This window comes from Gouania willdenowi, chromosome 20, assembly GCF_900634775.1.
Source record: "Gouania willdenowi chromosome 20, fGouWil2.1, whole genome shotgun sequence".
Classification (NCBI taxonomy): Eukaryota; Metazoa; Chordata; class Actinopteri; order Blenniiformes; family Gobiesocidae; genus Gouania; species Gouania willdenowi.
Genome location: NC_041063.1, coordinates 27,229,880 through 27,245,162, shown reverse-complemented (window position 1 = coordinate 27,245,162; position 15,283 = coordinate 27,229,880). Strand labels below are relative to the sequence as shown.

Below are 15,283 nucleotides of genomic sequence, written 5' to 3'. Positions count from 1 at the left end.
ATATATGTAATTTTTTTTTTTTTTTGCAATATGATACTCTTGCAAAGTCATACACATCCATATAGATAGACGATTCTTTTTTTCTTTTCTTCTTTTACGTCAGCGTACGAGGTAAGCTGGGTGACTATATATGAAGACAACGACTACAACGTTCACAGCACTGGCATTGGTTAATTTTAAATACAGTACTCAAGCATTGTTAGATTTTTAAAACAAAAAAAAAACAAACAAAAAAAGAAAAAAAAACAGAGTCAAACTTACCAGAAATTAAAATAAAAACACAATAGCTGAAAAAGTAAAGCTACTGTCTGCAAGTTGGTTCCAACTCCTAAAAACTGTTTTTTTTATACTTCAATGGCGTGATGTACATAATTTGCGTTAACCATACCAACATTTATTAATCCAAAGGAAACTATTGTCAATGCAGTGCATCGCTTTGGATTCCCCTTGATGTCATACAGTACCATGCATTTACCTCCTTAGTTTAAAATTTAGATTGAAATCTCCCTTAAATGTGTTAAGATAGTGTTGTCTTCACATAGACTCATTGATACGGTCGTTGCTCTGCACATCCACCCTATTGCATGGTGACAGGTTTGCAGGATACATTGGCAATCATGGGGTTGGGGTGGGGTGTATGGTGAAGGAGGGGGGGTTTGGGGGGGGGGGGGTTCAGCTCCTGGACGACAGCCTCTGAATCCTTGCAGACCTGAGTGGTGGTGCCTGAGTTAGTCTGTTTAATGTCCGTCCTCCCTCCCACATGGTTCACTGGTCTGAAAACACAAACCACACTGCGTTAGTGGGGGGGGGGGGGGGACAAGCAGTAATAATGAAACATTCCTGAACAGAAATGATAATAATAATAAGCTGTTCATCTACAGTGAAAGTGAAATTTTTAATTTGTTCAACTTTTTTCTACTTTTTCTACTTTATTTAAATTGTTTCAAATCCTTCAACCATTTTGAACAATTTTCATCATATGTTATAATAGAATATTTCACAGAGGGTTCATTGACTAGGCTAATGCGAGGCTAGTGCTAATGCTAGGTTAAAGCTAAGCTAATGCTTAACTAATGTTAATGCGAAGCTAATATTAGGCTAATGCTTAGTTAATGCCAATGTTAAGTTAAGGCTAATGCTAAGCTAATGCTAGTATTTATATTAATGCTAGGCCAATGTTAATGCTAATCCTAGGCTATTTTTATATGTGGGTAATAGCGATGCTAATGCTAATCTAATGCTAGGTTCATGCTTAGCTAATGTCAATGCTAGGCCAATGCCAAGCTAATACTAGGCTAATGCTAAGCTTATGCTAGGTAAATGTTAATGCGAGGCTAATTTTCAAATGTGGCTAATGTTAATGCTTCGCTATTGTTAAGGTTAAGCTAATGTTAACACTAAGCTAATGCTAACGTTAAGCTAATGGTTATACTAAGGTAATGCTAATCTAATATTAATGCTAATATCATGCTAGGTTCATCTTAGCTAATGCCGATACTAGGCTAATGCTTAACTAATGCCAATGCTAATGCTAATGCTTAGCTAATGTTATGCTAATGCAATGCTCGGCTAATGCTAAGCTTTTGCTAGGTAAATGCTAATGCTAGGATAATGCTCGGCTAATTTTTATCAGTGGCTAATGTTGATGCTAATGCTTAGCTATTGCTAAGTTAATGCTAGGCTAGGGCTAAGCTCATGTTAATGCAGTGTTTGACGACACAGTATATAGCACCTGCATTCTCACTTGTGATTTCTTCAGAAAATGCTAATATTCTAGTGATTATTTTTCGGACTCGTTTCTTCAGTCGTCCTCATTCCTTCCTGATCAAAAGACAGATGTACATGTGGGGAGGAGGAGTCTCAGTGGTGATGATGATGATGTAGTAAAACTTTATCTTAACAAATGATTATTGGACGACAAGCTTTTTTTTTCCCAAAGAGTTTAATGGCTACATTCAGAAAAGTAAAACTCATCTACTGGACATTTATCATTGGCCGTTCTACATTCTAGAGCTTTGATTGGTCGGGACATTAAAGTAGTGTGTTTGGTGCTCAGTGAGTGTGCGTACCTTAATGGGGCCGTCCACCGGGTCCAGGCCCTGCTCCGACAGCTGTTTCAAGGCACTTAGAGCAGCCTGAGGAGAACAGATGGTCAGAGTGAGTGTCACCCTTCAGCTGCTTTTCAAATAACACTTAGTCTGAGAAACGTGATGCCAGCAGGACACTTTCCCTCCCTGCCTGTTGTCTTTGGCTTCTCTGTCTCTTATTAACGTAGCGTTTCCACTGCATGTTGGGCCTGTTGAGCTTTGTCCTAAAGTCCATCAGAGGGATATCTGCATGATGCAGTAAGCTAAGCTAATACTGCTACATAACATAACAAAGTCCCTTTAATAACAACCATAAATGAAGATCTCATTCTTCCTTTGCAACGTGTTGATAATAGATAATAAATCATGCTTGTTTAATGTGTAGCAACAATCTGCTTTGACTTGTATACAATTTCAGGCTTGAATCATAAATCCCATGATGATGTCATTTCCTTCCTGCTTTCAGCCTGCCTGTCCACAGTCAGATGGCACATGTCTTTGTTTCATAACATAAACAACATGCTCGCCAGTCAGGAGGAAAGAAAAAAACATAAAAATATGACACACAAGAATCCAAAAAGGCTTTTGTCTCATACAGTAAAAACATCATCATACTTGCTGCATCTTGTGACCCAAGAGATGCTTCATCTTGGGTCACAATATTGACCTCTGTGTGCTGTGGTATCTGACCAGAAGCTGCTAGCTACAGATTCAACAGCAAAAGATCTGACTAGTATGTCCTAGCATCACAGAAATGTTCAAAACTATTAAACAGCTTGAACTTATTGTGTTTCTTGAACCAATGTTGAATCATTGTTGTCCTGTATAATCAGCTGTGGCATGAATGTGGTCCACGGCCCCCAGTAAGACTGTGGCGTGAAAGAATAATTGTTTCTCCAGCACTTTGGGGGTCGTGTCGTGTAACGTGTTATCCTACCAATGATCCAAAAATCGTCATCTAATTAAAAACATTCAATTCAGATTTATTCATTTTATACAGAACCAAATACTCCCAGAACATCTCATGACAATCATCATGTGGCACGTATTATATAAGAAATGACGTTGAAACTGCAAAAGCTAAAAGTTTTCACATGCAAGACTAAAATAGAAAATGCTCATATGATCAAATCTAATCTCTCAGGCTTGTTTCACTCTTTTCTTGCTTTTGCACGACTGAGGAGAAGCAAATGTTTGACTGAGTCCAGTGTGGATTGGAGACACTGTCTGTTGTCTGTGCTAGCTGCTACATGTTGAGCATTGAGGTGCTAGCTGCTACATGTTGAGCATTGAGGTGCTAGCTGCTACATGTTTAGCATTGAGGTGCCAGCTGCTACATGTTTAGCATTGATGTGCTAGCTGCTACATGTTTAGCATTTTTTTATTTTATTTTTATTTTATTCAGTTTATTTTCGACATGGTTACATTCACTTTCACATTTACAATTTTTTTTTTGTACATGCATTGAGGTGCTAGCTGCTACATGTTTAGCATTGAGGTGCTAGCTGCTACATGTTTAGCATTGAGGTGCCAGCTGCTACATGTTTAACATTGAGGAGTTAGCTGCTACATGTTTAGCATTGAGGTGCTAGTTGCTACATGTTTAGCATTGAGATGCTAGCTGCTACATGCTTAACATTGATGTGCTAGCTGCTACATGTTTAGCATTGAGATGCTAGCTGCTACATGCTTAATATTGATGTGCTAGCTGCTACATGTTTAGCATTGATCTGTTAGCTGCTAATTAACGTCCACGAAGCACAGCAATGATCTGGTTCTCCTGTTTCTTGTGTTGTGGTCTGTGCATCAGTATTATGGGTATGCCAGAAACTCGTGAAATAAAAAAGGTTCTGCGTTGTTTAGAGTGCAAAAAAAAAGTCATTAACTGCATTATTTTGTCAGTGCATTATTTATCTGTAATTAATTAATTGCAATTAACACGATAAATGTGTGATATTGTCTAAAAACGTGTCGTGTCATGTTGCTGCCCGATTTCAAATAAAAAGAGTGAAAAGGAGCAAAAAGATCTGTCAGATTGTTTTTTCATTTCACAATGTTTTTTCTATCCGTTTTATGAATTACTGAAAATTGTAAAGCATTATTAACAACATTGTGGGTGTTCATTTTTTACATTTATTCGTACATTGTTCTGAACCATATTGTTCTTTCAGCTGTACTACCTGATGTTGGTGGTTTTTTTTAGCTGGATGAAGTACTGAGCCACAGGATAACAGGATGTGATTGATTTACATGATTAATCGATCGCAATTAACACGTTAAAGTCCCAGCGCTGATAATATGCACAGACAAGACAACTCTAGTTCTCTATAATCTATTGCGTGACTTTAAAAGCCTTTGTAGTTTTTAGTGCTACACATTTTTCCAACTAAAATATCCAGAAAACTTTGATTTTTTTTTTTTTAAAGGGTTCTCCAACACGTTATGATCCATGCACTATGGTAGATGTGCTCCAGTCCATCAGTAGTTAATCCCAGTGTGTGTGAGATGTGATGAGTTCTCCTCATTATGAATCTCACCAATGTCCCTCATTAGTTATTATCAGTGAGTCAATACACACTAATGAAGCGCCCCTTCCCACTCTGAGACGCTATGACGCACACACAGAGACGTCTCTGTGCTAGTACCAATTTGTATTTAAACCACATGCACCAGAGGAATCATTTATCATCGTTTTAATCCATGGGAAAGTCTGAATCCCACTGCGTGCCACATGGATGCATCTGTGAGGAATGCAGCGTGCACGGTGCACACCCACCGGGATGTTGCAAACTGTCATCTGTGCGCTCACGTCCAGAATCATTTTCAAAGCCTTTTAATGTCAGGCTTTCTAGAAACATAAACCAGGAATGGTAATTCATGACCGACAGGTGCAAGGGTCAAAATCTGGTTTGTATCCATCAAATTAAAAGAGAAAAAAGCCTCTCGGGTACTTAGAGAATCTACAATAATACCAGGGCTGATTTAAGGAATCGATATCACATGGTTATTAGTTAAAGTCAGTCTCTAGAGACTCAGAAATCAAGTGAAGCCTGACTCAGTCTAAGTCTGTGACGTCTACTTAGATTTAGAGGAAGAATCTACTGAAGATTTAATGTGACAACTCAGTAGTACATGACAGATGAACGGATGTTTTTACCATTAACTCATAAATCCTACCAGGAGCTCTTTAAATCACCACTGGATGGTTTACGGTAACACATACCATCAGATCTGATTATTTAAGAATATATGATTCTACTATAAAGGATCAAGTGTATTTTTATTTATTTCAAACGAACGAATAAAAAAATAGATGAAAAAAAGGAATAAACACAACACATTTCAACAAAAATCTCTATAAAATTAAAGATACTCATTTCATTCACGCTCTTTATATAACTTTTCATTTAATACATAATAACAAAATTTCAGATTTAACCCATCTAATATAAAATTATTAGTAATACTGCTCATTTTATTTTGTTTTGTGATATAATTATTCTAATCTCTCCTTTTTTATTCATATTTTACTCTATTTTATTACTTTATGGGTCACTTTATTAATATTATTATTATTACTAATTTTTATTTTATCATTATACGTTATTTTAGTTTTTAAAATGAATGATATAAAATACATTTTCAATATAATACACATTTGATTGGTCCGTCCTTCATTCTTCAACATTAATAAATGCAAAACTCAATAAAATAAACTAAACGTACAATAGAAATAAATACTGAGAAAAACAGAACTAAATGAAAACTAAATGAACATCTGTGAGATTAAAATTGTTCTTTATTTCTCTACTTTTCAAAGTTATATCTTTAGTATTTTTGTTGTTAAACTGCATTATATTCATGCTTAGTTTAACCGTTCCACAAAACCCGCCCACAAATGGAAATATAATTACTTTTTAAAGTTTAGTTACTGTATGTTTACAGTTTATTTTTTGATTTATACATTATCTGTGCAGTCTAAAATTCCAAACTTTAAGATGTGTTTTCAAAAACAGTATGTTGGTCCTACATTGTTTATACCAGTTTTTCCTCAAATGGGGGTACGTGTACACGATGGCATTACAGGGGGAGAGGGAGAGAGAGAGAGAGAGAGAGAGAGAGAGAGAGAGAGAGAGAGAGAGAGAGAGCTATAAAGCTATAAAATAATGGGGTTTTATAATGTTTATTTTTAGTTAAAAAGGATAAAAATACTAAATATTACCAGAAACTCACAAAACAACAAAACAAGAGAAAAATATATTGATTAATAAAACAAACAACAAAAAATACACAGAATTACACCAAAAACACACACACTAAGAGAGAATACTTTAGATATCACCAACAACACACAAAATGACAACAAAGACACAATAAAATAGAGAAAAATCCACAAGATCACTACAAAATACACAAAAATAACAGAAAAACATACAAAATGACACAAAAACACACACAGAGATAATAATTGAAATAATACCAACAACACACAAAAACGACAAGAAAAACACACAAAATAAGAAAAAAATATACTGCAACAACAACAAAATACATAAAATGAGACTAAAAAACACAGAAAATGATGATAGAAATGATCTTAATTAGAACATGAAGTGAAAAAGTCAGTGTTGGTTCAACACCAGGAGGGAGATGATCATAAATGATAAACACTATAAAAAAAAATCTATTCAGAAAGCCTAAATATTGTTTCATTCACTTATTTACAAAATGAGATTATTTAAAATGTGTGATATCACTCATTTCTCCACTATTATGATCTATAGATTTATATTTCACAGAATTCTAAGCAAAATGTTGCAGTCAGACGTAAGGAGGAGGTTAGACTCTAAAGTTAGAGAAAGAGGAACTAGAACTAAACTGGTTTACGTGAATGTTCTCAGTGATGGTTTTATAGGTATTACTTCCACACAGTCATTTGACCAATTAATTGTAATCACGACTCATTTACACACAAATTGTTCTTTTGTTGTGTTTACTTAACAGTTGCTGAGTAAATAACCAGAGACCATCTGTTGGAGAGGGTGGAGACGTGCTAGGTAGAGCTGGAGATAAACAGACATAAATCAGAACACTGACAGAGGCAGAGCTGCTGATATACCACAGACACACAGACATACAGACACACACACAGATAGACACACACACAGATAGACAGACAGACAGACAGACAGACAGACAGACAGACACACAGACAGACAGACAGACAGACAGACAGACAGACACACAGACTGGGCCTGTCTGTGTGAACGTCCCCCAGTGAAATCATTAGTTTTATAATGTCATAAGTTAGTCGTTGTTAGCAGACGCTACATCAGGCCACTTTAATCACACGTGTTTGTTTGATCAGAGGGTCACATGATCAACATTCATGTCAGCATTAGAATAATTAGTGATCTGAACATTAATACAGGAAGAGAAGAGTTTTTATAGTAATTTTGTGTTTTTCTGTCATTCTGTGTATATTTGTTGTTGTCTTACTCGTTGTGAAGCATTTTATGCATTTTTTCTGTAAAATACAGTATATGTTTTTTGGAGTCATATCGCAAATTTGTGCTATTTTGCATTTTTTGGAGTAATTTTTGTGTATTTCTGTTGTTGTTTTGCTTGTTTGTTAGTATTGTGGATTTGCAGAGTAATTTTTTGTGTTTTTCAAGTCTTTTTGTGTACTTTTTAATTTAGTATATTTTTCTAAGTAATTTGTGTATTACTGTTGTTATTTTGTAAATTTTGTAGTATTTTCTGTGTATTTTCCTGCTGTGTTGTAATTATTTGTGTTTTTTTTTTTTATATATTCTTGCTCTTGTTTTGTGTATTTTTCTGTCATTTTGTACATTTACTTTGGGGGCGCATAAAATTAAACTGTGGGCCAAATGTGGCCCCTGGACCACCAGTTTCCTATGTCTGCAGTAGGTCATCGTCGAGTATGGGAAATCTTGTTTTTTTTTTTTTTTTTAATCGCGATGAAATGCACAATCCAGAAAATGCTATTTCTGATTTTTAATACTGTTGGTTTGCGATCATCAAGAGTAAAGATAAGAGCAAAAATCAGCTTCTATGACGATACAAGAATAAATTAGCTTGTTTTGTAAAAAACTAAACCAAATTTAAATCATTAAAGTCATTTAAACTTGTCCAGTTTCTCCAGCTAACATTCACACACACACACAGTCTAATGAAAGCTGATGAAATTAGAATTAAACGGTCATTCCATCATCGCCACTACTTAGGACATACTTAAGTCAAACTGGAGAAAACCTTTCCCACGTACCAGCCAGTCGATCTATCTATCTATGCAGCTGCCTCTAGTTCAAAGGACTGGACAAACAGTGGTCCAATCTGACCACGATCTGCAACCGTGGCCGAGCTCCTGATGTGGCCTGACACGAGCAGATCATTTTTCTGGGCCTGGAGCGTCCTAATGGTTTCTCCAACAGAGCCTTCACCTCCATCAGCAGCTTAGCCAAACAAAGACCCCGTCCCCAAGGACCACGGAGCAGCGGCCTGACGTATCTGATGGATCATCAGATCACATTGACCCTGACAAATCACACCTCTTTATCAGCTCTCACTGGTGGAGCAGTGGTTGGTTCCACGCTAGCGTTTGAGGAAACGAGGAAATGGAGCAGAAACACATTTGGTGAGAAAGAGGAAAGAAGTTCAGGTATTTGGTTTTCATCTATTGATTAAACGACGTTTAGCAGCCATCAAAGACCCCAGGGAGGTCCTAGATATGAGACCACCAGCACACCGGTCAGTCCTTGAGCACCCGTACTCAGAGGTGAAAGTAATAGATTACAAGTACTCACGTTACTGTAATTGAGTTGCTTTTATGGGTACTTATACTTTTTTGAGTATATTTCTAAAGCAGTATTTTTTCTTCTACTTAAGTACGTTTTAAAAGAAGAAGTAAAGTCATTGGTTACATTTCTACACCCAACTGATAATAAGTGAATGATTACTTTTTGTGATTATTTTATTATTTGCATTTCATAGTCTCTTCATAAAATGAATCCATATGTTCTTAGTCGTTCTATTTCTGTTGTTGTTTTGTACTTTTCTGTTACTTTTGAGTTTTTGGAGTAATTTTGTATATTTTTGTGTTTTGGGAGGGACTTTTTTGTGTTTTTTTAAGTAAAGTACATTTTTATTTATATAGCGCTTTTCACAGATAAAAATCACTAAGTGCTGTACAAACAAAAGTAAAACAAAAACAACAGGAGCAACATCACAAAAAGGATGTTGCTTTAGAGTCATTTAATTTCTGTGTTTCTGGAGGGACTTTTGTTTTTTGAAAGGGGCTATTTTTGTGTTTTTGGAGTCATTTTATGTATATTTGTGTTTGGGGAGGGACTTCTGTGTGTTCTTAGTCGAGTCATTTCTGATCAAGGCTCAACCACTTTCTATGGTTCAGATTGGTGTTTCTACTTCATATGTTGTTACCCACATGGAACTGTTTTATAGTTCCTAAATGTATCTATACTTAGAGCCTGATAATTATTTCTGTATTTTGAATTGAATTAATTGGTGTCATTTTATCTAAAAAATAATTGTACTTTTTGACAAACCTTTTATTTTATTCAGATGCCTTTGTGGAAAATAAATTAAGTTCCAACAGTAGTACTTCTACTTGAGTAGGATATATATAAGTACTCTTTACACTTCTGTCGGTACTTACAAATGTCGCTGCTGTAAGTCTTTGAAAAGGTATAAATTTGCCTATTTTTGACCATTTTCTTTGCTTTATCAGATAAGACCATGTAGGATGAAAGTCCAATCCCTGGACCAGGGTTTAACCCAGTGACCCAGTCGGAACCGTGCAGCGTGGTCTTTCCCCATCATAAATTATAAAACATTTCCCCAAATCTTAAGCCGAGTCCACCATGAGTGGCTGCTTCTCATTTGGACTTTGATCCTGAGTCAGAATGATCACGTGATCCACTAAGAAGCAGAACACAGGCAACATTCTGCAACACTTCAAGGACTAAAAAGTAAATCTCTCAGCTGCAACAAGATACAGGATCCAAGGACAAGAGATGAGTATATTTTCAGAATAAAAGCCAGTAGAAGAGGAGTTTTATTCCCACGTTAATTGGGACACATGCTCTAAACCAGTGGTTCTCAAACTTTGTTGTCTGGCTCTCGTTCCCCTTTCTCTAACTTTTGAATCCAACTCCCCCTTCTGTCTGACTACAACATTTTGCTCACAGTTCGGTGAAAAAATGTCTGTAGATAATAATAATGAAATGAATGAGTGATAACACACATTTTAGATAATCTCATTTTGTAAATAAGTGAATGAAACAGTATTTAGTGCCTCCTGAATAGATTTATTTCTACAGTTTATCATTTACATTTATCTCCCTCCTGATGTGGAACAAAGACTTACGAATGTATTTTCAGTTTATGTTCTAATCAAGATCATTTGTATCATTATTTTGTGAGTTTTTTGTGTCATTTTGTGTATTTTGTTGTTGTTTGTCTTTTCTTTTTATTATTTTTTCTCTCAGTGTGTGTGTTTTTGGTGTCATTTTGTTTGTTTCTCTGTTATTTTTGTGTATTTTGTAGTGATTTTGTGTATTTCTTTTAATAATGTATTGTGTTTTTGTTGTATTTTTGTGTGTCGCTGGTAATGGTAAGTGTAGAGTAGGTATTTCTCTCTTTTAGTGTGTGTGTTTTTGGTGTCATTTTGTGTATTTTGTTGTTGTTTGTTGTTTTTATTATTCAGTATATATTTCTTTTATTTTGTGTATTTTTGTTGTCGTTTTGTGAGTTGATATTCAGTGTGATTATCCTTTTTAACAAAAAATAAACATTATAAAAGCCCATATCTTTAATTTGTTTATTTTCCTCTCTCTCTCTCTCTCTCTCTCTCTCTCTCTCTCTCTCTCTCTCAAGTACCCCCTGTAGTGCCATTGCGTACCCCCTTATTTGAGAAACACGTCTCAAAATCAGTTATTTTTTACAAAAGTCGGCTGCTTATTGTGCTTTCTGCTGCCTCCTACTGGCATTGAGTAGTACTTATTTACTTTGTAACAACACAACTTTATGATACCACACCAGATCATCAGGTGTGTCGTGATTTACTGTTTGATTTGTAGCCATGGTTACGTGTATTTTGATGTCATGATTGCTAAAGTACCAACAAAGCACTGCTTTGTTGCCATGTGGTGTCAAGCTTGAACTACCTGCAAAGTCACACAATACTGACGTTGGACAAAGAAGCTGAAATCTCTTACGAGATCCTTTTCGAAATCTAATATATCAGCAGTCTTTTCAGGTGATACTGCATAATTTAGAGGAGGAACACCATGAGACACACTTCTCCACTTCTATCCAGTATCACTACATCACTCCATTACACAAACAACTGCTTTGTTTCACTAACACTTCCAGTTTCTTCTCAGAACTTGAGACAACACTTGGGTGGATGGGCGAAACCTAAAACTGGCTCGCTTTTGTGAGTTCAACTGTACAATATATAACATTCATCCACTTATTCTGCAGAGGCATGCTCACTATCAGATCTTAATAATGCCTGACAGCAGGATTAATGGCGGTTGGCCGGCTTTAAGCTGCACTGAGGTGGAGACACTCCGAACATGAAGGGGATGCAGGACAGCTGTAGATGAGGATGATCTAAGGGACGTCCACTAGACTAAACAATAGCTGGAGAGGATTTGAGACGGGCTTTTTTTTTTACAGGCAGGACCTGGGAAGTTTGAGGAAAAAAAACAGAAGAAAAGAAAAGAGTGCCCTGCTGTCGGAGAACTTCTGAGGCTGGATATATTGTTCTGCTGAGGGCTTGTTCTGTTTTCAAAAGGCCACATAAAACCTTGATAGTGCCTCCTCTTATGCGCCCTGTCCTCAAAGCAAAATGAAATATGAGATAGAAGGGAGGAGAGAATCTGTTCCTGTGTCCCGTGTTAACCTTCCTGTTTCTACGGTGCCATCCCGTCCATTTTTCCCTCTGATCTTCAGAGCACATTAGATTCTTTTCCCCCCCAAACTCCCATCTCCTATCGAGCTTTTCAGCTTCTTTTCATCACTCGCCTTTTGTTTGCACACTTTTTTTCTTTCTTTTGCTGCTTACCCACATCAAAACCCCTGGACAGGGATCACTGGAACATTCCCGGACAGCTCGTGGAGAACACCTGCGTGTGCATGAGTACTGACAGTGTGTGCATCGGTTTGTTAATGCGGTGTGATATGTGCATGGATTCTTGAGTAACTACAGAGAATATGTATTCAGATCCTCTCACCAAATCTCTTCCTCACTCTCCAGATTTCACATCCTCTTCCACATCAAACGCACGGATAAAAGAGGCAGTGTGCGTCTGGCCGTGGCTAAAATGTAGCCCGACATGATTTTAATTCCTTTGAAGTAACACTCCTCCGTAGATACGGGTTTATACTCATGTCAACAACTTTGTGAGAAGTCAATTCGATTTTTCTTTTGGTCATTGAATTAGAAACAATGAAAGCACATTGCTTTGTGCCTTGTGTCCATGGTGCCTAGTTAAGGACAAACACTAAGGACTGGACCAGCTAAGTTAGCGGATAGCGGCTGTGGGGCTCCCCAGGGGAGGGAGCCTTTGCTGACATGGGAAGCCATAAATAAGGGCCTGGGGTGCAGTGCCATGTCATGCGTCATTTGGGCCGGAGAGGGCTGCTCTCTCCACTCCGACCCTGAAGCTGCTGAGGATGGCACCTCCTAGGGCGTAACGCAAAACATATGGGCAGAAGCACCTCAGCATACCACACTTTTGCCTTGTCAGCAAAGCATCGCAGAGGATAAGCAGATGCAGACGGCCTTTATGATAACAACGTGCTGCCTTACTAACACTCAGAGATGGTTAAGATAACTAAGGATGGATCCTACAGCAGTTAAAACGCTCTAGGATCCCGTTTGTTCTGATAGTCCTCCTCATTTGGTCAATGTGAACACGCAAAAGAAGTCTAAAGCGGATCAAACATGAGAATTCTAGAGCGATTGTTTCTGTCTGTCTCAGAGAGTTTCCAATCAAAGTATAGAGTGATTAGGAGCACAATGAGCGCAACGTCTCACGGAGCAAATCAAACACAGGAAGTATCTGCAATGAAATAGAGCGCACGGCATTGTGGGTGATCAGGAGAACTGGCGACAGCCCAAACCAGGGCTTTAAAACCACCAAAAGTTGCCTTACCAACACTTCTAGATGGTCAAGATGCATTCACACCGACGAATCCTAGAGCAGATAAAACGCTCTCGGATCCGTTTACTCTGATAGTCCTCCTCGTTTGGTCGGTGTGAACGCAAACCAAGTCTAGAGTGAATCAGACAGACACATTCTAGAGCTGTTGTTTTTGTTGGTCTCAGAGCGTTTCCAATCAAAGTCTAGAGCGATTAGGAGCACCTAGAACACAACCGCTCTTGGAGCAAATCAAACAAAGGAAGTATCGGCGTAGAGCACACTCCATTGAGGGTGGTTAGTAAGGCTGGCGATGGTGCAAACCAGGGCTTTAAAACCACCAAAAGCAGGACAACTTGTTGCTGCTCCATTGTTGAATGTTGGTAAAGAACAAACGGAGAAGGAAGAAGTTTCTGAGTACTGTACTCTTAAGAAGTTGTTCTCTGAATGCAAACTGAACCAAACCAAGGAGATCAAATTATCACCTGTCCACAACCCATTCAGACCAGATGACTAAACCGGGGATAAAACACCCTAATATCACACAAACTACAATTAGTAGATACTTTTTTTTTTAATTTTAGCCTTTGAGCGTAGCACTGTAATGAATTTAAATTAAAAAAAAATTAAATTGGTTAGCAATAATGCTATGATATTTTTGGAAAGGAGAAAGAAATCCATACATCTTGTGATGTTTCAATATCATGATACCTTCTCGTACAATATATCGTCCCACCTTTAGTACCTTTACCGAATATAAAATAAAGACTTTTTTGATCAGTCATATTTTGCCTGAGTATGTAACTCGTTGTAACTCGTTACTTGACGCATACGTAAGGAAAATCACTAAAAGTAATGCACAGTGACTTGTATAAGTACCGGTAACTTTAATCTGTTTACTGGTTTGGGAATAATAATGCGTTAGATTACTCATAAAAAAAGTAGTTATATTAGAGTAAATTGTTATCAATAACTTACCGGCATCTATGGTATGGTCCACTATGACTAAAACATTAAGTTTGACAGAGAGAATAAATAGTAAAACAAAGTGCAACAGCATTTTAATGAAAACGACGGAAATTGATACGGTTTCACCAAGTAAAGAATCTGAAATGAATCAGTGGCCACAATGGAAACATGCTTTCTCTGTCATTACTGTCACAAAGTTTTTTTCAAGTTTGCAGATGAATCAGAGCTTAAATTTAACATGAGATACAGGAGCACAAGGAATACATTAGTGATGTGACTATTGTCTGTTAAGATGATAAAGCATCAAAGTCAATGACTCACTACCAGGACTGGAAACTCAATGATCCCTGACTTTATTGAAGTTATATCGACAAAAACATTCCTGAACCCAGATGGAATGTGTTTGATGAGTCAGTCTAGGTGCTTATTCTTCTCCAGGTTATTCTAATAATAAATATACTACTTTTACAATGTCTTAAGTGATAAAATTTGGTCCAAAATTCACTCAAAGTAACTATTTGTGCTCTTCTTCATGGAGGTGAGTTGAAATGGATAAAGTTTCTTTAAAAATGGTTTTCTGAGTTGCTGTAAAGCAGAGTTACTTCAGACCACCTCCACCCGCAGGGATCCACCGTTTCTATTCCAGTGGGTGACACTTTAATAATCCTCAACAATTGGACTCAAGTTGCCCTCAGGGAGGCACAGAAAGAGTCGGGAAGAAAAGGCAGCCTTCAGGCACTTGCTGTTTATTCAGCAGACAGATAGTCATCGACCCCAAGGGGCGTCCCATCTCTTTCTTTTCTGTTTGAGAATCTTCACTTTTTCCCCCTCGTTCACTTTTCTGCAAAAATGAGCATCCTTCTTCCTAAATTTGAATGTCTTAGATGTAAAATGACAAGGCCAAATGTCCTACACTGTAGGCAGATGAAGTGCAGAGATGAGTTAAAACAGTCAGTGGTGGTTGGACAGAGAAAGCTTTGTTCTGTTTGTGAGAAAGTTAATGGGTGTCGTGTTCTAACTGGACCAACTAGAGGCAGG

General features: G+C 37.3%; 1 protein-coding gene across 1 annotated transcript in view; it reads right to left on the bottom strand.

Moving 5' to 3' along the window:
• Positions 1-586: 586 nt before the first annotated feature.
• stau2 (staufen double-stranded RNA binding protein 2) overlaps positions 587-15,283 on the bottom strand; it is a 114,905-nt gene continuing 100,208 nt past the window's right edge. Inside the window, exons 14-15 of the mRNA XM_028434747.1 lie at positions 2,070-2,135; positions 587-773 (exon numbers count right to left, since the gene is read on the bottom strand). Of these exons, the coding sequence (XP_028290548.1) occupies positions 738-773; positions 2,070-2,135 (102 nt within the window). The 3' untranslated portion in view covers positions 587-737. The remainder of the gene's footprint in view (positions 774-2,069; positions 2,136-15,283) is intronic.